Genomic DNA, 24,805 nt, shown 5'->3' on the forward strand with positions numbered 1-24,805 from the left:
AAAAAGCCAAGAATGCCTTAGCAATCCAGATAAATGCTGCTTGTAAAAACAAAACTGATAACTGGGAGTAACTGTGGAATGGAGCCTCATGAACTCTGGGGAGTAAAGATAAGATAAATGAGTGAAAGACGAGGAGGGAAGTGTGTGTTTCCAGGGAAAATATTTGCAAGTGTTTTGTGAAGGGCAGCTGGATGTGCTCATGAAGATGACAAATATGTCAAATAAAAACAAACCCAAACCACCGTGTTACCTTCTTTGTAGGCTCTTCAAACCAAAATGTGACTCTTTCCAGAAGAATTGTTCTAGTTATCAGTAGACTTGTCTACTGGCCAGGTGGAGATTCATGCTTGACCTGATATTTGGGTTGAGTACAGCCTTCCATTGCCTAACAGGTCTGTCTTGTGAAGGAATTACCAAGACCTGTAAGAAAGAGGTGGGCTTCCTGTGCTATGGAGCTGGATAGACCCTGTTTGGACCCAGTCATGTGATTCGAGGCGAGTCTAAGCCTCAGTTTTCCTGTCAGTAAAATGGGGATAATGACAGGGCCTCAGAGCTGAGGTGGGGGTGAAACACGATGATTGGCAGCACAGTTATCACAGTGGAGACGTGCTGGGTGATGGTCCCAGGCCAGGAAGGAGAGAAGGGTGAGGGGCTAGGCAGAAGGACCATTCTCGGCAGCCATCAGAACAGAGCTGCGGAAGAGCACCTGCTACCCCTGTCCTCCTGGGTCGGATGTTGGGAGGGTGGCAGTGGAAACAGGAGGTCAGGGGGTGAGATTCCCAGCTGCTGCAGGGCCCTGAGGGTGCCTGGCACATTCAAAGGGCCCTAGTGAGCGGTCAGGCCAACAGGAAAGGAAGTCTTGGGCAGGAGGCACTTTGTTTGCTCCTGTGTGCGCCTGCCCCGGCAGGCAGGACCCAGCTGTTTGTTTTGTGGAACAAAGAACAGGCCTGGTTAGACTGGGGGGTGGGGGGCGGGTGATACCTGACAGGATTCCTCTTGGCTAAAACAAACTCCGGGGAGAAGCGTCTGGGTCTGGGTCTGGGTCTGGCGTGTGTTTCCCCGTTGCAGATGGGGAGGGGAATAAAGACACACATACCCCTGCTTCAGCTTTGATCCAGCGAAGTCAAAGCCCCATAAAAGGGTCCTGGGTGGCCCCACGCTCTTCATCTCAGCTGCTTATTCAGCCTCCCTAGGAGTGTCATTGGGGACACTCTGTGGCCAACTGCAGAGTGGGTTAATGAGAGGCCTGTGGCTTCCAGTGATGGGGCAGTTCTGCAGGAGCGGAGGGTTAGGGTATAGGCTGGGCAGAGGGGCAGACCCCACAGGATCTGTATGTGATGGCTTTAATGTCAAGACCACGATGTGCCACCATGAATGTGTGGGCTGGGCAGGTGCCGTTGCGCATGGGGAAGGTGGCTCTGAGGATGACCACCACGCAGAGAGCACAAGTGATTTGCAAGGAGGTGCTCACTTCCCAGTTAGCAGACACTTCTGTGCCCTGCGGCCAGTGCACTACCTGTCCTGCTGGGGGGGAAAGTTGAGAAGATCTTCTCCCCTCCCTTGAGGATCACAGATGGGCGAGTTGGTCTAGCTGTACAGCAGAATCTACCCGGAAGCAACCAGCCCTTCCAAGCTTCTGCACCTTGGCAGCTACTGTGTTTTCTCTCTGCTCTGCCTTTCCCTTCCCTTCTCTTCTTGGCACCCAGCACTTGGCAGCTTTGCCTGTCTCACCAGTTAAGGCTCCCTTGCCTCCTCTCCCAGACCAGTTGGTTTATATATCCTTCGTGGAATATATCGTATTATGCTTTCTTTTTTTCGTTTTCGCATAGGTTGCTCATACTTTAGGTTGATTGTTTTAGTGGTGTTTGTGTGTGTGTATTTGATTATTTACTTTGGGCCAGACACTTAAACCTAGCAAGCAAAACTGGGCATTTGTTCCTTGCCTTCAGAAAGTTTTCAGTCTAGTGGAAGAAGATTTAAGGGAAAAAGTCATATGAGTAAATACAAATTACTTGCAAAGTTCATGTATAAAATACAAAGGTTCATGCAAGAGGGGGACTGGGATTTGACCTAGTCTTGGAAGGGCAGGAACTGTTTCCTTGAGGAGGTGGTGATTGGCATGAGCAGGAGCTCATGAAGTGGAGAGGCGGAGCCAGTCTTCCAGGCAGATGTGCAGAGGCCCTGGGGTGTGCGGGAACATGGCATAGGAGGAAACATGAAAAGGCCAGTGGAAGGATGGGTTGAGTGAGGAGAAGTGTGGGATGTGATAGCGTTGGGAAGGTAGGTAGACCATGTTAGCCCTGTGGAAGGGGGTCAGAGGTTTGTTGTTTTTGCCTCAAGAGCACAGGAAAAGCCATCGACATATTTCAGCAAGAGTGGACATGATCTGATTTGGGACCCTTCTCTCCTGCCTTAGTGTGTGGGGACTGAATTGAAGAGGGTGAAAGAGGGGAGAAGGTAGATGAGCGAGGAGGCTTTTGCTGTTGTCCGGGAAGGAATGCTGGCAGCTTGGACTGGTGTGGTGGCAGCGGAGGTGGAGAATGGAGGGTAGGTCTGAGATAAACTGGGAACTCTTGGGATAAAGTTAAATGGCTTTTCTTGTTATAGGACTTCTCAGAACCTCTACTGCTTAGGCTGATTGTGGATTATGACTCTCTAAGACAAGACTTGTCTTTAAGAATTCCTCAGAATTATATGACCACAAAATTATTTTTTCCAAAAGATCTTCCACAATTCTTCTGTTTTATAGAATGCTTTCTGGGAAATGCTGTGTCATATAATTCTTTTCTGCAGGATACTTTCCACAGAGGGTTCTGGATACTTGACAAAGGCCTGTAATTGGGAATGAACTTGACAATATAAAAAGAGATCTGTTGGCCACAGAGTTTGAAGATTTGGAGAAAATCAGATTGAATGCATAGATCGAAGTGAGTATAGAAAGGTTTTGGAGGCCAGACTAGAAGTTTGAATTCATTTTGTTGTTACATGTTGGGCGTCATTCTGGACTCTGACCTGAGATGGGTTGTGATGGAGGTGTCACCTTAGTCACATCGTTCTGGAGGACCTGATGTGATTGGTCAAGCAGTGAGGTAGTATTAGAACTGGGTATCCTCTCTTTCTAGAACAGAATAGATGAGGCTCTGGACTTGGGTGTCAGAGTAAGAATGGGAAACGCATCTTTCAGGTCGAGAAGGAAATGTAAGATGTTTTCCTTCACACCCTTTCCCCGTGGCAGGCGGCCATCGTCAGCAGCAGAAAGCTGAGGGTCTCTTCTGTGTTTTTCTGAGGCCGGATAAGCAGAAGGAGTCCCCTGGAGCCCTTGGGTTCCCAAGCAGAGCTGGAGGAGAAGGTGTGCGTTCAGAATTGCATTGTTATTGTCAGGGAGCAGGAGAGGCATTACTTAGGGTTAATGGATAATGTCTGATGAGGTGGTTAAATTTAAGTCCGTCAGGTTCTCGCCACCGCTGAGATTGCACTCTGTGACTTTGAACAAGTCATTTAACCTCTCCAGACCCTGGTTTGCTCATCTGGAAAATGAGTGGCTAGAACATGTGTCACGTTTCCCGTAAGCTAAATAATTCCAGCTGTCTCAGGGGACTGAAAATTCATTCATTAGGACAATCATTTATGAGGCTAAGTAAGAACTTTTGCCTTCAGAGAACTAGAATTTTGTGAAAATTTGGATTGAAAATGAGGTCTTTGCTTAATTAAAAAAAAAAAAAAGGGTGAGGAGTGTCCAATTCACACATTGCTTTGAAATTCAGGCATCTTTTCTGAGTCCGAGATGCAGCAAAGCAGATAGACTTCAGGCAGGACAGCCCACTTAGCAATGCAAAGGTAAACAGCACCTAATGAAGGAATCCGTTAATTGCAGACTCAATTTAGGAAAGGAGGGTGCTAAGAATTTATTTTTAGATAGGGTGTTTGGAAGTTGAAAGAACTTTCTCATGGAGACATTGTTCTAAATTGAGAGTAGGTGCTCATGCCAGATAACAAAAGTTGATCTGGCTCATGACACTGGAAATGGTGTGTGTTGATGATAAAATAATATCAAATAAATGTGCTATGGGCAGTGTGTGCATTGGGTGGCTATCATTGGATAACCATTCAAATAGACTTGGACACTTAAAAACGCATAGAGCCAATTAATTCAGTAAAGTTGAAGTGTGAGTGTCCCGTGTGCCAGGCACTGGCTAGGCAGGGAGGGCCAGTGGAGAGGCAAGTTCTGACTGTGAGGAGCTCAGTGGCTGGTGGTTTGTCTGCTGAGCTCGCAAGTCAGGCTGTCTGGGGTTGTACCTGGCCCTGCTGCTTACTGGCCCTGAGAATGGAGCAAGTTATGTAACCTGTTAGTGTCTCTATTTCCTCACCTGTAATCAAAGAATGTAACAGTGCCTGGGGCTTCCCTGGTGGTCTAGTGGTTAAGACTCTGCACTTCCAATGCAAGGGGTATGGGCTCAATCCCGGGTTGGGGAGCTAAGATCCCACATGCCATACAGTGAGGTCAAAAAAATATAAAAACAAACAGAAAACAGCATTTCTCTTGAGAAGGGTGGGAGGGAGGGGGTAACGTAAGCCTAAGTGAGATGCCCATGGGGTGGGTATAGTGCCCAGCATAGAGTGAGTGCTCAGTAGATGTTGTTCTGCCTGCCTGGCCAAGAGCCTTGTCCTGTGGGATGCAACTGCAGCTTCCCTGGGGCCAGTGGGAAATAGGGTCTAGTCCCCCAAGCGCAGCCCTGGAGTGGGATGGGCTATGACAAGAGAGAAATGCAGGTGGAAAAAGACTTAGCAGCAAAGAGAATAGGGTTGAGGCAACAGGGTGAGCTCCTGGAGCTATCTGAGAAATGTGTGAGAGCCAGAGGGATGTTTGGGATACTTTGGCGGCAGCGGGGAGAAGGGGAAAGGGGCTGGCAGCTGAAGAAGGGATGGGAGCAGGAGGATCCCAGCCGCGACTTCTATACTGTCTCCTTTGGTCCCTGAAGTATCACTCACAGGGCAGGTCCTGGGAAGGGTCTAATGGATGTCTGTCTCGAGGTGGCCAGAGCTTTCTTTTTTTCTTTCTTTGAGTTCAGGAACCAGGTTTCCTCTGTGGTCTCCATACAGACACATCCCTGTGAGGATCTGTTTTATTTATGAGGAGACTTTGTCTTAGGAACTGGGGCACGTGATAATCAAGACGACAGTTGGCAAGACTCTTCCGGGAGTATTGTTTTGGTTCTGGGCCCCACATTTAAAAAGAGTACTTGGTATTGCACCCCAGTGGGTGAAGAATAACCTTTGAAAATTTCTTCTTTGAAAAGAAGAGAAGACAAGCTAAGATGATGTGAAGGAGGTAGGAGGACTTCACATGTTTGAGAAGCTGAGATTTGGAAGAAGGACTATGCCCTTCCTGGTTGGTCCCAGTGACATTGCAGGAATGCAGATAGCAGCTTAGCATGAAGGAGATGTTTCCACGCCTGGGAGCTGGAGAAGACGGAAAGGCTTGTTTTGCGAGGTAGTGGGTTTCCAGCCCCAGGAAGCAGAGGCTGGATGTCTGCTTATCTATCAGTGATATGGTGGGGGTGGAGAGAGATTGGCGGGGGGTGGTATACTGGAAATTCAGATTAGGGTTTGAACCAGAGAAACTTGGTGTTCCAAATTACACTGACATCCTACCACTCAATAAGTAAAATATAAATGAGTAAATGAATATCCAAGTCTGTTTGAACTTACGTGGAGAAATACAAACTTTGGTAGGCCAGAGAGAGAAGGAAGCTTTATCTGCCATATGGATGCCATAAGTCTTGACTCTTTGTGACCCCATGGTGTGCAGCACACCAGGCTTCCCTGTCCTTCACTGTCTCTCGGAGTTTGCTCACACTCATGTCCAGTGAGTCAGTCAGGGATAGGCTAGATTTCTGCAAATTATATCCAAGGGCGCCTCTCAAACGGTGGATCATCCAGGCTGGTGCAATTATCTCAGGGGTCTGGTTGGAGTGCCAGGTTTGCCAAAGTCCCTGTGCAGAGCACTGCTTGTGGCCCAGGAAATTGCAGCCAGTGACTTGGCTGGGTGGGAGAGAGGCTTCTGGTCAGATGGGGTGTGGAGCCCAGGGGGGAGGCCAGTCGAGGACTGGGCCCTGCGTGTGTGTGGGGTGCAGTGTCACCGGCCCTTGGTGCTCAAGACTCTCAGGACAGGCAGGATAAAGGGCTTAGAGTAGGGGGAGGCTGGTAGCTACTTCCTGAGTGGCTGCCCCCTGTGCCTGCATCCCCGTGGTGGCTCCCATGGATGCTCACAGCCACCCTGAGAGTGGACACAGTGTTAATCCCCGTTGGCACAGTGGGAAGCAGAGGCTCTAGTTCCACAGCTGGTTAGTGACTGAAGCAGGGTGACGATAATGATCAGGGTCACTACAGCCACCGCTGTTTCTGTAGAGCCCTCTGTCTGCCGGGCCACATGCTTCACATTTCACATTCACTCCCTGTAACTCCCCCAGCCCCACCCCCATCCATGCTGCTGCATGGTGAGTGATGTGATTGCTGTTTCCAAGGGAGGTGAAGCTCAGTAAAGGGCAACTGACTGGCTCGGAGTCATGGGGCTTGTAGGTGGCTGAGTCAGGATTTGAACCCAAGACTACCTGATGCCTGAAGCCATGCTGTTTCCTTGTTACAGCCCCACCGTCTCTTTGGGATGAAGCAGTGGGAGGAGCGGATGGTGAATCACTAAGTGGCCTGCATGTGAGGCGTGTTACTTGCACTCACATTGCCTTGGCCAAAGCTAGTCATGTGGCCACATCAGACTTCAGGAAGACAGGCAAGCACTATTGTACAGATGCCTGGAGGCTCGAAGCACAATGAGTACCCACCATGGTGATTTATGGGGCCTCAATAGTAGGTGCCCCAAATGGCCTTTAAAAAAAAAAACACAAACAATGGGACATGGCCCTCAAGCAGTCGTGGGGTAGGTCTTTGATCGGGCTTGACTTCATTCCTCCCCTCTGTCTCTCCTGGCTCTTCTGAGAGGATAGGTGATGTTTATTTCCTCCTTTATTCAGAAGCTGAGGGGCTGAGTAAGAGTCCTGTCAGCAGCCGTGATGGGGAAACAATTAGGTCAAGGGGATGGAGGCCGAAGAGTCACCATGCCTCTCCCAGGGCTTGTGCCTGGGAGGAAACCAGCAGTCATGCTCTGTGACTTCTGGGTGGTACATACTAATTCCCTCCTGGACACCGTTTGCTGTACATACAGTGGCTAGTGTTTTGACACTCTGCACTATCTTCTTTCATTTTTCTCTATCCATGCAGTGAATGGACCTGTAACACTACCCCCGTTTTTAAAGAAAACTGAACTGTAGTTCTGAGAAACAAAGTGGCCAGGTGACTACCCCTGGATTAGGACATTGCTATCGGTATTTGTGGCTCTGTTCTCTTTGCCTGGCAGTTAGAGCTAGCTGCTAACCCCTGCAGACTGGCCTGTAGGGAAGGGGCTGGAGACCATGTATGGGCTTTGCAAGTGACCGGTCTGCTCAGCTCTGTCCCAGGAAACAACTTACATCTTTGAAGGAGGAAATAAAGGTCACCCTTATTATATGTCTTAACCTTGGAGATGGTGGGAACCAGCCTCAAAAGCATGCTGATAGTATTGGTCCAGCCTCTTCCATTCCAAACATGAGGTCAGTCCTGATTTTCTTTCTCCAGCCCCTTTTATCATTGTTCCTGCAGCCATGGAGGCAGAGGGAGGAAGGAAAAAGTTGACAATTCTCTGTGTGAAAGTTGGTCTCATTTGGAGTGCAAATAGGCACTAAGGAGAATGGTCATCAGATTGAGAGTTCTTGGTCTGAAAATTTCTCTTTAATTTTAAATGGAATGATTTCTACCACTTAGGGTTGCTTGTTTCAGCACTAATGGAAACATGGCAGCAGCCACGTGGGAAAATTGAAGGATCTGCTTTCCCAAATAAGATTTCTGAGAAGGAAACCTCATAGACCTGTGGGCTTGATTAAGGCCTGTTGGCTTCCAGATCGAGCCTTGGTTTATCTTGGAGGGGTCCCCACAGCTCCCCAGTGGGCAGTGCCCTGGAGAACCTGCTTGTTTATCTTCTGTCTTCAGAAATCCTGTTCAACCTGTTGGAGGTGTGTCCTGACAGCAACTTGATGTTAACCATTTGTGAAGCTGTTTGGTCCATCGGTGATGAAGTCAATCTGTCCGGGTGTCTAACCCCTGCTTTTTCCCTGACCCCACCTCCTAGTATTTTCCTGGTGACGCAGAGCTCTGGACTTACGGCTTTGTCTCGGTGGAGTCCCTTCTGCTAGCCAGTGGCCCCGTGAGGGGCTCACGGCACTAGGGGGGAATGTTGGGTTCTATAAACAGAACTTTCATGTGCTGGTCCGAAGATTAGCATTGACTGTGACCCTCATGGTGAGGGGGAGATGGTGTCTTACAACTGTGATCTGAGGCTGTTTTAATCTCCTGGACACCAAGATGAACCAAGGACACTGGGGAAATTTTTGTAAGGATTTTTAGGGAATGGTGTACCAAAAAAAAAAAAAATAGCTGAAGCATAATTAAAAATCTGTAACCTAGAACTTAGTTTCAAAGAAACTCTTCTTTTAAAAAAGGCTTTTTGTCTTACACATTTTATTTATGGCCATGCTGGGTCTTCATTGCTGCATGCAGGCTTTCTCTAGCTGTGACGAGCGGGGACTGTTCTCTAGTTGCAGTGTGTGGCATTCACTGCGATGGCTTCTCTTATTGTGGAGCATGGGCTCTGGTTGCTTGGGGCTTCGGTAGTTGTGGCACATAAGCTTTGTTGCCCTGTGGCATATGAGATCTTCTCAGGGCAGGGATCGAACCCATGTCCCCTGCGTTGGAAGATGAATTCTTAACCACTGGACTACCAGGGAAGTAAGTCCCAGAGAAGCTCTTGCAATGCGGTTTCCCTGGTGCTGAAGGACATAGCTGAAGCCCCTGGCTGGCAGGGGTGCATTTGCCTTTTCCCTTCTCTGGCTAACTATGGGGAAATCCCCCTAAAGATGCTGCTCCCACTCAGAAGCAGCTGGTAGCAAGTAGCAGAGATCAGAGACAGGAGTCAGAGGGCTGGGTGCAATCCTGGTTTGTGGCTTTGGTCTACAATGGCCTTATTTGTAGCTGTCATCGATTGTCGTCTTTTTACTGTGTGCCTGAAACATTGCTAGGTGCCTGGCATAACGTCTCCATTCATTATTAGAACAATGGGGAAAACCAAGGCTGAGAGGTGAAACAAGTAGGGCCAGATCAGGTTGCCAACCCCAAGGCCTGAACTCTTGTTTTGTTTTTAGCGATAACATTCACATAATGTACAATTAACGGTTTTCAGCATTTTAAAGCATACAGTTCACTGGTTGGACAATCATCACCACTGTCTTAAGTTCAAAACAAGTCCATCTCCCCCACACAAAGCCCCTTACATCCAGACTCCCTCCTTCCCTGTCTCCTGGCAACTACAAGTCTTTCCTTTCTCTCTGGATCTGCCTGTCATAGGTGTTTCATGTTGGTGGAATCACATTTTATGTCAAGGCCTGAACTATTATTGAGCATGCTGTCTGTTGGAGAAATTATGTGACCTATTTGTATGCAGAGTATTTTTATCCTAGGTATTTTTACTCCTGTAGGAATATAGGTTTGCTGTGTGGCTTAAATGATAACCTTTGTCAAATGGATTCTGTGAGCAGACGTGGGACATTTTATTAGCCCAGTTTTTGCCTGAACCTCTGTCTGAAGTGCAGGCCACCCTGAGAGTAAATCTTTCTGGTTTCTTAACCATTTAAAGGGAAATGTATTGATTTATTTCACAAGGATATTGTGAAGAAACCAATGATATTTTTACCCTATATAATCACCAGATTACTATAGAAAAAAACTGGGTATTTGAGTATGATTAAAAGGGAGTATATTTTAGGTGGCTTTGTAAGCAAGAAAATCACCATCAGGGCAACAACAAAAAATAGGATGTAAACAAAACCTTCATTAAGTACGATAATTTTCAAGTTTAGTGAGTTCTGGCAATTTGGTGACTGTGGAGAGAGCAATGCTTAGCTTCGTGGCAGGAAGTTGGTGTTCAGATGTTGTCCTTAGCTCTAGATGCCATGGCAAGGACATTGGTTAAAAAAAAAAAACAAAAAACCATCTGAGTTAAGCTAACAGCATCAGCATTTGCAATTTAAGTTATAGGGGTAAAACCTCTTAAATTCTTCATTTAATGGTTGCCTAATGCTGCCCAGTTCCTTCTGGTTCATTCTAGAATCCCAGACTTTTGAGCTGGCAGAGACACTGAAATTAGCTAGACCGACGAGTTCGTGTCACAGAGGAGGAGACTGAGGGCGGATGGAAATTAAATGACTTGCCTGAAGTCATCATATAGTAAATTATTAGCAGAGCCTAACCCAGAATCCACATCTTCTAGCAAAAGGAAACTGAATACTTACTTTTGCTATTCTGGCTTTGGAATCAGCTCTTCCTTGAAAATACTTAGGGTTTTGGTCTCTCCTTCTTTATGGTTTCCTTTGCCAAATTTATTCCCATCTTCCTCACATACTACTCCACTGCCACTGTTAGGTCAGTTTTTCTCCCTCGGTTCTCATCTCATCATAGCAAAGAATTGAAGTGACAGACCAGGACAGCTCAAGCAGGCAGGGTTTATTAAGAGGCAGTTCATTCTCAAGCGAAGAGAGCGGACCAGCCCCCATAGGAGTGGTCTCAACCCTTCTCAGTTTCCCTTTTTATATCTTTTGTTACTTCCTCTTTGGTGGTTTCTGGGGCTTGATTGGTTGTGTCCCAAGCAAACAAGGCATGAGCCTGAGACCAGTCGGGGGAGGAGACATGTTTTCCCAACTGGAGATCTTCAGTCTGGTCCATGATTTCTCTTATACAAATGAAGCATAAGCCCGAGACTAATCAGGGAAGGCGGGGTGAGAGGGGGAGGCCATGCAAATGAAGTATGAACTCAGGTCCAATCAGGGAAAGGAGTGTGAGTACATTCTCCCCTTGCCATGTTGGACTGCCATTTTGGGGCCCTGTTCTCTATTCTAACTACTAGCACCACAGAGCTTATCAATGAGGAAACTGTATAACCAGTTCTGTAGTTCTGAACTACAGATAGGCTGGGGGAAAATGGTATTGGCATTTGGTAAATATAGTGAGAGAATTTTTGGAAACTCTGATGTAACTCTTAGAGAAGGGGTTTTAAAAATCGTGTTTTTCAATGGCTCAATCTCCTTTCACCAAAAATGGTTAAGTAGGCAGTCAAAAAAGAGTAAGGAAATCCTCATCACTTTATATTAATGCAGGGATCTCAGCGTTTTGAAGCTCTCATATCTCTCTTTTGGGCAGTGGTGGTTTCTGACCCGTTTAGAGCAAGTATTACCTATTATGCTTTCTTTAACGATGTGAACTGAGTTCAGGGTTTGCATAGGTCACAGTGTAAGCTGACTGCACGTCTACATCTGCAGTGGCACCCAAGCTCCCTGATACCTCATCCCAGGCCCTGGAGTCATTCCAGGAAGCATAAAGGGACGTGGAGAGTGGGGACCTGAGCTGTGAATGTCTGCTAGAGAGCCTTGAGGTTTCCTCAGCCTGGACCTCACTCCTCACAGTGGGACCCACAGGCTAGCCTCGCTGGCACTGCCTCAGAGTTTGTTAGAAATACAGAGCCCAGGCCTGCATTCTTCCTGAGTCAGAATGAGGATTTAAGAATTCCCCAATTGAGTCCTGTACTATTGAAATGTGAGAAGCCCTGGCCTAGAAGCCTCATGCTGGTGCAATTCACAGATACATCTAGGGAAAGAGATGAAATGAGCAGCTTGTGATTAAAACAGATGCTATTTCTTTTCCTCAGTAGTTTACTGTTGCTCAAGTAGGGGAAAGCTGCCGCCATAACACAGGGGACTTGGTTCTCCACACATTCAGAGTGACAAGAGGACTCATCATTTGTGACCCAGGTCCTCACTGTGGACATGAAACTGATGTCCACAGCCATGATGTGGAAAGGTGGTGACCTCCCAGCAGGTGACTCGGCCTCAAGGACACGTTGAGGACCCATCAGCTGAGCTCCCGCGACCTCACTCACTGAAGTGTCGGGGTGGCTGGTGACGTGGAACCAGGGAGCCCGCGTTCCAGTCTCTGGACTTGCAGCCTCCACGCCTCAGCTGTTTTCCCTCGTTCAGCAAAAAAAGGAAAACAGAAAAGAAACAAAAACTGGCTGTGGAAGAGGCCTTGTTAATTAGTAAAATCTGATGTCATGTGTGTTGGGTCTGTATTAGGACAAGCCAGGAGGGCCTTGTCTCACCAGATTACTTTTTATCCATCAGGAGCGGGCCTGTCCCAGGTGTCTGGTGTGTACTTCTGCAGTGCATCAGCACCTTTGGGTCAGGAAAAACACCCAGACATGGCTATTTGTGGTGCTGCTGGGGAGTTCTGTGCTCGTCATGGATAAAAGCTTCCCCTGGCCCTAGGCGACAGTGTGAATGTTTCTAAATGTGTGCGTTAACACATGAAAATGTGCCAGCTTGTATGCAAGTCATTATTTGCAATGAATGGTGGTACCAGGCAAAGACTGGGGCTTTGCTGTTTGTGTGTGTGTGTGTGTATGATGACAATTATATATTCCTCCTTCAACCACCACCCCCCCTCCTTTTAAGTCAGTAATTAGAGCTTATGGTTAAAAGTCAACTATTTTAGAAGTAGGGGAAATTCAGCTGAATTTGCTGAGTTGCACGTTGAAACATGCTGTTTGTTTATTTGGAAGAATTCTCTTAGTTGCCATCAGTTTGCCAGAGCATCCTTGATTGGGAAATGGGGCTAAATTTTTAATGAATTAGCCAACCAAGAAACCTGACTTGCCCTTAAAATAAGGGGTCATGTCATTTGTGCAGTACAGTTGCACTTGAAAGTCTGTTAAAAGATCTTGTTTCTCTCTTTTGAGAAATCTAGGCATGATATTGAGCTGGTAAAAATGGACAAGTTAGAGTCTGAAGCCAGGTTTGATTTAGAACCACAGTAGGTCAGCTGGACAAAGTCCTGACCTTGTGAGAAATAAATGTGGGTTTCGTTGGCTTGGTTTGTGTCTTGACAGCCACAGGAGCCATTGCTTAGTGTTACTAGCTACTTACAGCAGTGCAGGTGGGTAACCCCTTCCCTCTTCTACAGATGAGGAAACTAAGGCTCTAGGAGGCCAGGCCCAGTGAAAGGGCCCAGGAAGAGACACAGCCTGGATTTGAGTGTAATCTGGTCGATTCACTGCAGAAACCTCAGCTCCATCTTGTACATCCCTAGATGCCCATTTTTAGAGTTAAAACTGAGCATTGCATTCTTTTTTTTTTTTTTTTTTTGACATTTTGAAGCAATTTTGTTTTTTGTTTTTTTTCTTTTACATGTATTCCCCATCCCGATCCCCCCTCCCACCTCCCTCCCCACCCCATCCCTCTGGGTCTTCCCAGTGCACCAGCCCCGAGCACTTGTCTCATGCATCCAACCTGGGCTGGTGATCTGTTTCACCCTTGATAATATACATGTTTCGATGCTGTTCTCTCGAAACATCCCACCCTCGCCTTCTCCCACAGAGTCCAAAAGTCTGTTCTGTACATCTGTGTCTCTTTTTCTGTTTTGCATATAGGGTTATCATTACCATCTTTCTAAATTCCATATATTGAGCATTGCATTCTTGAGGTGATTTATGTCTGTGTTATTCAGACTGAGATATGTGTATGCGTGCTGGGTGCGGAGGAGAGTGCTTGCCATGACTACAGGGAAAAGTGGCCTGTCTTCCTGGAACACCGAGAACACAGTGTTTCAATATAAAGAGACATGGAGTAGAATGAAAGTCACCGTGTCGATTGCCTATTGCCCATGCCTTTTGGATGGAGAAAGCCACACCTTAGACACAGTTCTCTGCCTCCCTCAGGTGTCTCTCATCACCCCAGGTTGGACTTCTCTGCCCTGGGGTTGCTGGGGTGGAAAATTTGGAGAAGCACTCATGTAAGTGCAAGTCCTGGGCCACGTGGGCCTTTTCCACTCTCCCAGCTCTATGTGGTGAAAAGGAATTTCTTAACTATGTAAACCAGCGTGGGAGAGCTGGCGCTCTGCCCTGTTTGTACAGCTGCTCCCGGCTCCTGCTCCGCAATCTTTCATGGCCTGGAGGGATCTGAGAATCTGCTGGGAGAGGGTTTTCTGGAGGCTGGAGGAGGTGAGAACTGGACTGCGGAGGTACTTGTCCTCCAAGTGCCTATGGCCATTGTTAGTCTTTTCAACAAAAGTTGTTTATTTAAACATTTAAAAATATTTCTTGAATTTCCATAGTTCACAATTTAAAAGTTATAAGAGGGGTTGCAATGGATTACCTCTCTCTGCCTTTTTTCATAGCCCCAGTTCCCTTCTTTACAGCTAGCCAGAGTCACCAGTTTCTTGTGTAACCCAGTAAATACATATTTACCCCTTATTTTTTTTTTCGTTCAGTAGCTAAGTCATGTCTGACTTCTTGCGACCCCATGAACTGCAGCACACTAGGCTTTCCTGTCTTTCACTCTCTCTCAGAGTTTGTCCATGTCCATGCATCCATGTTCATTAACTCATGTCCGTTGAGTTGGTGATGCCATCCAGCCATCTCATCCTCCGTGGCCCCCTTTTCCTGCTTTCAGTCTTTCCCAGCATCAGGGTCCTTTCCACTGAGTTGGCTTTTCACATCAGGTGGCCAAAGTATTGGAGCTTCATCTTTAACATCAGTCCTTCCAATGAATATTCAGGATTGATTTCCTTTAGGGTTGGCTGGTTTGATCTTCTTGCAGTCCAAGGGAATCTCAAGAATCTTCTTTATACAGACAGAAGCACACCATGTATACGAGTCTGTGCATTGTATTTTCCTTGTGTAACCTTATTTCCCACCCTCCCCCCCACACCTTTTTTTCCCCCTGCTGCATGGGATGTCATTGAACTGATGTAACTTATATAAGAAGTGCCTGATTGATTGGCATTTAGTTATTTTCAATCTGTCAGTGTTATAGTGCTGCTATTGATAATCCTGTTAATATGTCATTTTACACACTTGTAGGGTAAGTGCTAGAAGAGAAGCTGCTGGGTCAAAGGAAAGGTACGTTATATTCCTGATGGATGCTACTGAGTCACCCTCCAGGAGCTCATCCCAGTTACTAGCCCCAGCAGCTGTGGATGAGGGAACCTGCTCCTTACACCACCACACAATGTGTTGTCCGACCTTTTGACCTTGGCTGGCTGATAGGTGAAGAAATGCTCCCAGGCAGTTTTAAGGGATGGTCCAACCTTGAAAAGCAAGAGAACATCTGCTATTTTTGCCTTTGTGGTGATAGCCTAATGTAGTGTTGCCAACCTTTTGGAGTGGAATTAGAGTTGATATTTGTTAACTATTTCTGACGGCTTGTCTGAATGAATAATAGGTAAGATATTAAAAGACAAATCCATATGATCTTTTTTACAAATAGATATTACATAGAGCATATGATGTAGCTAAATCAATCGTTACAAACTGTGTGCAAGAGATGTGAGTTCAATCCCTGGTTTGGGAGCTTCCCTTGGAGGAGGAAATGGCAACTCACTCCAGTATTCTTGTCTGGAAAATTCTGTGGACAGAGGAAACTTGGTGGACTACAGTCTATGGGATTGCAAAAGAGTAGGACACAGCTGAGCACACACACACGTGATGGAACATCCTCCCTGGTTTTGCTGTGACATCCAACACTTAAGTTCAAAGAATCACAGAAACAAAGTATTGGCAGTTAGTTAATTCAGTGAGGTCAGCAGTGTTTGTCCCCAGTGACCTGTCAAAGTAGATCTTTAGAGTTCTCCTGCCTTTGACAGTCATGAGATACAGACTGAAGTGTTTGGAAAAGATCTGCATAGATGAGAGTTCAGAGTTGGAAAACCTTTTGGAGTCTCTTTGCTGGGAAGTCATGGAGAAGAACTTGCATGTAGGACTTGCCTTGAATAAAGGGATATGATTTTTATTCTTTCATATTCCAGCACTGCTATAAGTGAATTAGGTTTGGTTTCAGGAAAAGCAGTCTTATCCTGTGGACTTCATATGAAATCGTGGACTGGTGGTGTGGTAGTAGAGTGGGGGCAGGAACAGGGGAGCGGCTGAGAAAAGGCTTGCCAAGGGAGGTGTAAGTTAAATTTATTTGTATACATAATGTGGTTTGCCACACTATGGAGATGTAAACCAAAACACATTATCATTTTACAAATAGTCAAAACAGGACAGAGCACCTCAACACATACATGCTCCCGTAGAGTCACACTCAGCCTGTGAATGTGAGAGTTGGGATTGGGCAGACCCTGCTGCCAGATGCCAAGTGATAACCTGCCTGGTCCGTCCTCCCGAGATGAATGAATGGACTCAGGATGTGTCCTACAGCTTTCAAACAGAGAAAAGACCAAAATTTAAACATCAAAGTGCAGCATAGGGTCCTTTATCTAGCATGTCAGGGTGCCAGATACGCCCAAATCCAGCTTAAACCAGGTCTGGTTTTCAGTAAGTATCCTTGCTCTTCCTGAGATTTTTGAGGGAATGGAAGGCCACTGACTGCACATGGATGTGTTCTTGCCTTTACCAGAAGATTTAGGCAAAGATCTTTAGTCTCTCGTTCTCACTGATACCTCAGCAGACCTCAGATCCTCCATCCCCTCCGGCCGACTCAGTCTCTAGGTTGCCTTCATCCTGTTTTTCCTCTTTTTGAAAATCAGCTGTATTGAGATACTTAGCATGCAATTTGACTGTTTAAACTGCAAAACCAGTGGCTTTTAGCATCTTTACAGAGTTGTGCAACCATCGCTATAATTTTAGAACGTTTTCATCAACCCAAAACAAAACCCTGTACTTTTTAAAAGCAAATTTTATATATATATATACATTATTTTAAAATAGTATATGGAATCATACGCTGTGTAGTATTTAGCTTCCCGTGCACCATATCATGACTTTTAAACATCTTTGTTGAATCAGTGTTTTTACAGTGTTGTGTTAGCTTCAGGTGTATAGCACAGTGATTCGGTTATATTCTGTTTTAGATTCTTTTCCATTATAGGTTGTTAAAAATATTTCGTATAGTTACCTGTGTTGTGTAGTATGTCCCTATTGGTTATTTGTTTTATATAGTGTGTATATTTTAATTCCAAATCCTGTACTCTTTAGGTGTCATCTCCCAGTCTTCTCATTGCTCTCAGTCCTAGGCAGCCACTAATTTATTTTTCCATCTCTATATAATTGTCTATTGTGGACATCTAATATAAATGTTCGTATGTGGCCTTTTATGAATGACTTCTTTGACTTAGCATAATGTTTTCAAGCTTCATTCATGTTGTAGCTTGTATAAGTACTTTATTCCTTTTTAGGACCAAATAATATTCCATGATATGGACAGACCATGGCTCAGCTGGTAAAGAACTGCCTGCCAATGTAGGAGACTCAAGAGACATGGGTTTGATCCTGGGTCGGGAAAATCCCGTGGAGAAGCAACCCTCTCCAATATTCTTGCCTGGAAAATTCCATGGACAGAGGAGCCTGGTAGGCTGTAGTCCATGGGGTTGCAAAAAGTTGGCCATGATTGAGTGAACGCACATTGTCATGGTCATGGTCACCAGTTGATGAGTGTTTAGGTTTCCACTTTTTGGCTACCATGAACAATACTATTGTGGAGTTTTTGCACAAGTTTTTGTGTGGCCATATGTTTTCATTTCTCTTAGGTATGTATATAGGAGTAGAATTGCTGGGTCTTATGATAACCCTTTAAAATTGTGAGCATTTTTTGAAACTGTTTTTCAAAGTGACCACACCATTTTGCATTCTCACCAGCATCATATGAGGGTTCTGATTTCACTTTATCCTCACCACCATTAGCTATTATCTTTTTTTTTTTAATAATTTTATTTATTTTTAGCCTCAGAGCATGACATGTAGGATCTTAGTTCCCCAACTAGGGATTGAATTCCCACTCTCTGCATTGGAAGAAGAGAGTCTTAACCATTAGACCACCAGGGAAGTCCCTATTATCTGACTGTTTGATTATTGCCATCCTAGTGGGTGTGAAGTGACTCATTATGGTTTTGATTTGCATTTCCCTAATAGCTAATGATATTGAGGATCTTCTCATCTACTTGTTGGACTTCAGGAACTGTTTAGAAGCTTGAGAGTGAAGTGAAAATTTATGCTAGCAAATTGAAGTTCTCTTCAGAGTTATATCAGTAAACCAGAACTCAGTCTATGCCTTCCCACTAAGCATTTAAAAATAAATTTCTTTTCTTAAATGGGGAAAAAGTTTGATCCTCAAGTCGGGAAGACCCCATGGAGAAGGAAATGGCAACCCACTCCAGTATTGTTGCCTGGAGAATTCCATGGACAGAGGAGCCGGGCAGGCTACAGTCCATGGGATTGCAGAGTTGGACATGACTGTGTGACTGACTTTCATTTTTTCTTTCATATATAGATATATATAAATATATATGTGAAATATATTTATATTCTTTGAAGTATGTCTGCTCAGATCCTTTGGTCATTAAAAAAATTGGATTGTCTTTTTATTGAGTTGAACATTTCTTTATGTATTTTAAATATGAGTTTATCAGATATATGATTTGTAAATATTTTCTCTTATTGTGGATTATCTTTTCACCTTCTTGTTATCATTAGCATGAAAGTTTTTGATTTTGATAAGATCCAATTTATCTGTTTTTTTAATTGTGTTTTGATATTGTATCTTAGAAGCCTTACATAACTCAAGCTCATGATATTTACTCCAGTGTTTTCTTTTAGAAGAGATTTATAGTTTTAGATCTTACATTTAGGTATATGATCCATTTTGAGTTAATTTTTATGTGTGGTGTAAGGAAGGGATCTAACCTCATTCTTTTGCTTTTGGCTTGGCTTGTTGAGAATCAATGGACAGGTTGATTTTTAGACTGTTCTTTGCCATTGAACTACACGTTTATCCTTACGCAAGTACCACTTGCTAACTGTATCTTTGTAGTCTCTTGTCTCTTGATGGGAAAGTTAGGGCTGTTGCTGTTCATTCGCTAAGTCCTGTCCAACTCTTTGCGACCCCGTGAACTGCAGCACTTCCTGTCCTTTACTATCTCCCAGAGTTTGCTCAAACTCATGTCTGTTGACTCAGTGATGCCATCCAACTGTCTCATCCTCTGTTGCTCCCTTCTCCTCCTGCCCTCAGTCTTTCCCAGCATCAGGGTCTCTTCCAGTGAGTCAGCTCTTTGCTTCAGGAGGCCAAAGTATTGGAGCTTCAGCTTCAGCATCAGTTCTTCCAGTGAATATTCAGGATTGATTTTCTTTAAGATTGACTGCTTTGATCTTCTTGCAGTCCAAGGGACTCTTAAGAGTCTTCTCCAGCACCACAATTTGAAAGCATCAATTCTTCATTGCCCAGTCTTCTTTATGGTCCGACTCTCACATCCATACATGACTACTGGAAGACCATAGCTTTGACTATATGCACCTTTGTGGCAAAGTGATGTCTCTGCTTTTTATTAAGCTATCTCGGTTTGTCATAGCTTTCTTTCCTAGGAGCAAGCATTTTTTAATTTCATGGCTTCAGTTACTGTCTGCAGTGATTTTGGAGACTAAGAAAATGAAATCTGTTGCTGCTTCCACTTTTTCCCTTCTGTTTGTCTTGAAGTGATGGGAGTGGGTGCCATGACCTCAGTGGTTTTTGTTTTTTTAATGTTGAGTTTCAAGCCAGCTCTTTCACTCTCCTCTTTCACTCTTATCAAGAGGCTCTTCAGTTCCTCTTCACTTTCTGCCATTAGAGTGATATCGTCTGCATATCTGAGGTTGTTGATATTTCTCCTGGCAATTTTGATTCCAGCCTGTGAGTCATGCAGCTTGGCATTTCATATAATATACTCTGCATAGAAGTTAAATTAGCAGGGCTGCAGTGTATAGCCTTCTCATTCTCCTTTCCCAAGTTTGAACCAGTCTGTTGTTCCATGTCTGAATCTATTGCTTCTTGACCTGCATACAGGTTTCTCAAGAGTCAGGTAAGGTGATGTAGTATTCTCATCTCTTGAAGAATTCTCCACAGTTTGTTGTGATCCACACAGTTAAAGGCTTTAGCGTAGTCAATGAAGTGGAAGTAGATGTTTTTCTGGAATTCCCTTGCCTTTTCTATGATTCAGTGAATGTTGGCAATTTGATCTCTGGTTCCTCTGCCTTTTCTAAACCCAGCTTGTACATCACCAGGGTCTCGATTCATGTCCTGTTGAAGACCTAACTTGAAGGATTTTGAGCATAACCTTACTAGCATGTGAAATGAACACAATTGTCCAGTAGTTTGAACATTCTTTGGCACTGCCCTTCTTTGGGATTGGAATGAAAACTGACCTCCTCCAGTCTTGTGACCAGTGTTGAGTGTAGCACTTTAACAGCATTATCTTTTAGGATTTGAAATAGCTCAGCTGGATTTCCATCACCTCCACTAGCTTTGTTCACAGTGAATGCTTTCTAAGGCCCGCTTGACGTCACACTCCAGATGTGTGACTTTTAAGAAGCCAAAGAATAAAAGCCCATGTGATATCTGAAATTAACAGTAATCATTCTGTAATTGTTGCCATTTCTTTCAGTTATGGATTGTGTGCTGCACATTCTCATCTTCAGATGATAGTACCTAGAGTTTGCACAATGAACTATATCATAATTTAAGCATATTTTAATTTCCATTTTATGTTAGACATAAAAGAAAACTTACAAGCAGAAATTGCTCTTCTTCAAGAGCTGTACATGATTAGAAATCAGGAAAATGAACTCATTGGTGGTTATAAGACTAGGTTGCCTGAATACGTTTCCTCCTACATGAACTTGGACAAGTTCTCAGTCTACCCGAGTGCCAGTTTGTTTGTCTTTTTAACCACTTGGGCTTCCCTGGTGGTCCATTGGTTAAGACTCTGCCTGCTAATGCGGGAGACATGGGTTTGACCCCTGGTCTGGGAAGATTTCACATGCTGTGGGGCAGCTAAGCCCACAAGCCCAAACTTCTGAAACCCACATGCTCTAGAGTCTGCTCTGCACAGCAGGAGAAGCCACTGCAATGAGAAGCCTGCTCAGCAAACTAGAAAGTAGCCCCCACTTGCCATAGCTAGAGAAAGCCCGCACACAACGAAGACCCAGTGAAGCAAGCCAAAAAGAAGAGGATAGTAACCACCTCCTAGAGTTGTTAAAAGGTTGAAATTTCATGTCAAGGACACTGGCATGGTTTGGCAAAACTTTTCTGTAAACAGCTAGATAATAAATATTTTAAACTTTGGCCCCAAGTCCTGACACAGCTGTTACACCACAAAAGTGGCCATAGATAGTATGTCCCCAAATGGATGTTGCAGAGTTCTGGTAATGCTTGATTTATTTTAAAAGTTTATTTGTGTATTTGGCTGCATTGGTTCTTAGTTGTACCATGCAGGATTTTTGTTGCAGTGCATGAGCTTTCTCTAGTTGCAGTGCTCTGGCTCCAGGGGGCACACGCTCAGTAGTTGCAGCATGGGCTTAGTTAGTTGCTTAGTTGCTCTGTGGCATGTAGGATCTTAGTTCCCCAACCAAGAATCGAACTTGCATCCCCTGCATTGGAAGTATAGAGTCTTAACCACTGGACTGCCAGGGAAATCCTGACACTTTAGTTTTAATAACAGGTGGTGGGCTGGACCTGTAGGCTGTAGGGTGCCGATCCCTGGCTTAGCATGGTGCCCGGCACGTAGTGGGTTTTTAAGAAATGTCAGCCGTCCTTGAAGCTGGGGACTGGGCCTTGACTGTGGTTCCCATGCTCACCTGTTCCATGTCTTTACCAGAACGTCGAGGTCCTGGCCAGTCGGAGCAGTACTGCAGAGCAAACCCAGGTGGGGGCAGAGATGCATGTGAAGGCTCTGCAGGAGGAGAACGAGAAGCTGCGGGGGAGTGTGGAAGAGCTGGAGCGCACTGTGGCTCGGCTGCAGAGGCAGCTTGCTGACCTTCAAGATGACGAGGCCAAAGCGAAGGAGATGCTCAAGAAGTGCGAGGTGAGGCTTGCTGGGCCCCCAGCTTGGGCTTGGCAGCCACGGATCCTCCTTTCCTGTGTGAGTGACTTGAGAAGCTGAAAGGGATTTATTATCATAATCATGTAGGAAAGGTCAAGGTGGCTGTGAGTGCGTCTCTGTAAACCATTGCTTTTGTTCCTCTGTGCGTGGTACAAATGGGAGATGGCTTTGGAAGAGACCTGAAACAGGTCTGATGGAGTTGGCCTACAAGGTCAGGTGCAGGCACAGGGGTCCCCATTCGCCCAAACATCAGGTGTGCTCAATGTTTTCACACTGAACAGAGGCCTCCAGACACCCCAAAAGGGCATCTTAACCCTGCCATCAGGCCCACTCTCACTCGTGACTGTTTTTTCTTTTTTTAGCAGTTGGTTGATTGTTTTTGAGGTCACGCAAGTTTTACCAAACCCGTTATCTGGTTTTCCAGATCTCTAGCAGTGGGAGGCCATTAGCAAGAGACACGCACTGATAGCTGCGAGAAATGGCAGCTGACAATAGATAGAGACAAAAGAAATGTGATGGGAGGTGTATTCTAACAGAAGTTTCCCAGAGGGTCACCGTTAAAATCACCTGAAAAGCTTTTTCTCAGACTGTGTGCTTGAGTTCGTTCAGTACTTGAGTATTGAGTTGATTCATACTTGAGTTCATTCAGTGTTGTTGCTGACGCTCCTGTGCTGAGGGTGGATATCTGTATTTCCCCCCAGATCATCTCAGATGACTGGATTGGATGTTCATTTCTGGTTAAGAATGGCACTGCAGACAGGCACACACATCTGTTTTGTGCGGTTGTGGGCCCATGACAGGTGCATGGAGACCGCAGCCCCTGCCGGCTGTGTCTGTGGATGTCCCTGGCCTGCCTTTCATGCTGCTGAGTCAGCTTCGTAGGCACAGCACCCATCTGAGTGTGCATTAACCCCGTGTATCTTTGTAGGGAGAAACTCGGCAATTAGAAGAGGCCCTTCTGCATGCAAGAAAGGAAGAGAAAGAAGCCACGTCAGCCAAAAGGGCCTTGCAGACTGAGCTGGAAGAGGCTCAGGTAAACATTGAGGGCCCTTATTCCCCCACGGAGGAAGCTCGAGAAGGAGGGACATGTCCAGATCGCCACTGGTCCTGTCCTTCCAGGCAGCTCCCTCCATAATAACCAGCATGGACTTCCGACTGTCTGTATAAGCCAGTGGTTCTTTTTATTCATTCATTCATTTGGTTTTGGCTGCTGGGTCTTTGTTGCTGCATGGGCTCTTCTCTAGTTGTGTCTTGTCATTGCAGTGGCTTCTCTTGTTGCGGAGCATGGGCGCTAGGACTCATGGGCTTCAGTAGTTGTGGCTCCTGGGCTTTAGAGAGCAGGCTCAGTAGTTGTGGAGCACAGGGCTTCGTTGCTCTGCGACATGTGGGATCTACCAGGATCAGGGATCGAACTTGTGTCTCCTGCATTGGCAGGCGGATTCTTTACCATCGAGCCACCAGGGAAACCCCTAGACTGGTGTCTTTTAACCTGGGGGACATTCAGCAATGTCTGGAGACGTTGGTTGCCACAGATGGGGGGATGCTGCTGGCATCTCACGGGTGGAGGCCAGGGCTGCTGCTCCCTATCCTGCACAGCCCAGGACGCCCCCACAGCTGTGAAGCACCCAGATGTCATAGTGCTGGGGCTGAGAAGCCCGCCAGACATGGAAGAGCCTGACAGCTTTCCAAAGATAAAATACGAACTGTGTGAGAAGACCAACAGAAGCAGTCCCCAGGGCTCTGTGGAGTCGCTCTGTGGCAGAAGCTGATTTCCTCTCTCCTTTGGGCAAATAGATGCCTCAAAGCAGAGTCCTTCAAAAGGGCTATTAAACGAAGCCCGAGGAAGTCATTTCTTTGAAACTGGATAGCTATCTCTATTCAAAATCAGCAGATTCTTAGAAAATTAGTTTTTCCCATTTGAAGGTTAGAAAGATTGTTTGAAGTATGTTCTTTAAAAAAAAAAAAAAAAAAGTCTGCACTGAGGTTCTGAATAGACTTTGCACAGTGACCTCAGTGTGATCCAGGTATGTCCTTCCTTCTACCTGCTCTGGAGTTTTAAAGAACCAGCAGCATCATGCATCCCTCAGGTGAGTTTCTGAGGAGGTAAAAGCCAGTTGTTTTTGAGCAGCTGTCTTAGAGGAGTCTGTTAAAGTGTTTCCTTAGGACTTGTGTGTCTGTAAAGGAGGGTGAGGGAGGGGCACATGAAAAGTGTCAGGAGCTGAGTCAGGATTCAAATTTGTAAATGCCTAATTGCAGCTTTCCTTTCATATACAGCATCATCTCCTCAGGGCTAGAGGAGTGTGTACCGGGGTTCACTCAGGTCATTCACAACTCAGGAGCCCTCACCCCCAAATCTGCACCTTCTCTTTGGCTTTGGACAGAGAGCTTGTTTTTGCATGTAGTAAAGTCCTGTATTTTCTTCATTTTGGTGTCTTAGCTTTGGATTTCTTTTTCTTTCTTTATTAATCTAGATCTTTGTTATTAACTCTTGTTTGGTTGATTTTGTGTGAACGGCAGTTGCCCTACGCTGCTGTTTAAGGCTCATGGTGGCTACAGTCCAGCAGCGAAGTGCAGGGCTTACATCTCTGAGCTTGTTGGGGACAGAAAGAGAGGAAAAACATTTGTATTCTATAGGGGCAAAAATCTGCACTTTTGTGTCACATCCACACCAGGCAGTGGGTAAAACTGTTACAGGCTCTGTCTTTATCATCCTTTGATCAAACCAGAAACTTTTACACAGAAGGAGGTGGTTCACCAGCTGTGAATCTGC

The 24,805-nt window shown here is 45.4% G+C and overlaps 1 protein-coding gene across 8 annotated transcripts in view; it reads left to right on the top strand.

Moving 5' to 3' along the window:
- The window catches only part of CGNL1 (cingulin like 1), a 170,888-nt gene that overhangs the window by 116,310 nt on the left and 29,773 nt on the right, over positions 1-24,805 (top strand). For all 8 annotated transcript variants that reach the window (XM_043919010.1, XM_043919011.1, XM_043919015.1 and 5 more), the window contains 2 exons: positions 21,811-22,017; positions 22,964-23,068. In XM_043919010.1, coding sequence (XP_043774945.1) covers positions 21,811-22,017; positions 22,964-23,068 — 312 coding nt within the window. The remainder of the gene's footprint in view (positions 1-21,810; positions 22,018-22,963; positions 23,069-24,805) is intronic.

The sequence above is a fragment of the Cervus elaphus genome, chromosome 12 (assembly GCF_910594005.1).
Source record: "Cervus elaphus chromosome 12, mCerEla1.1, whole genome shotgun sequence".
Classification (NCBI taxonomy): domain Eukaryota; kingdom Metazoa; phylum Chordata; class Mammalia; order Artiodactyla; family Cervidae; genus Cervus; species Cervus elaphus.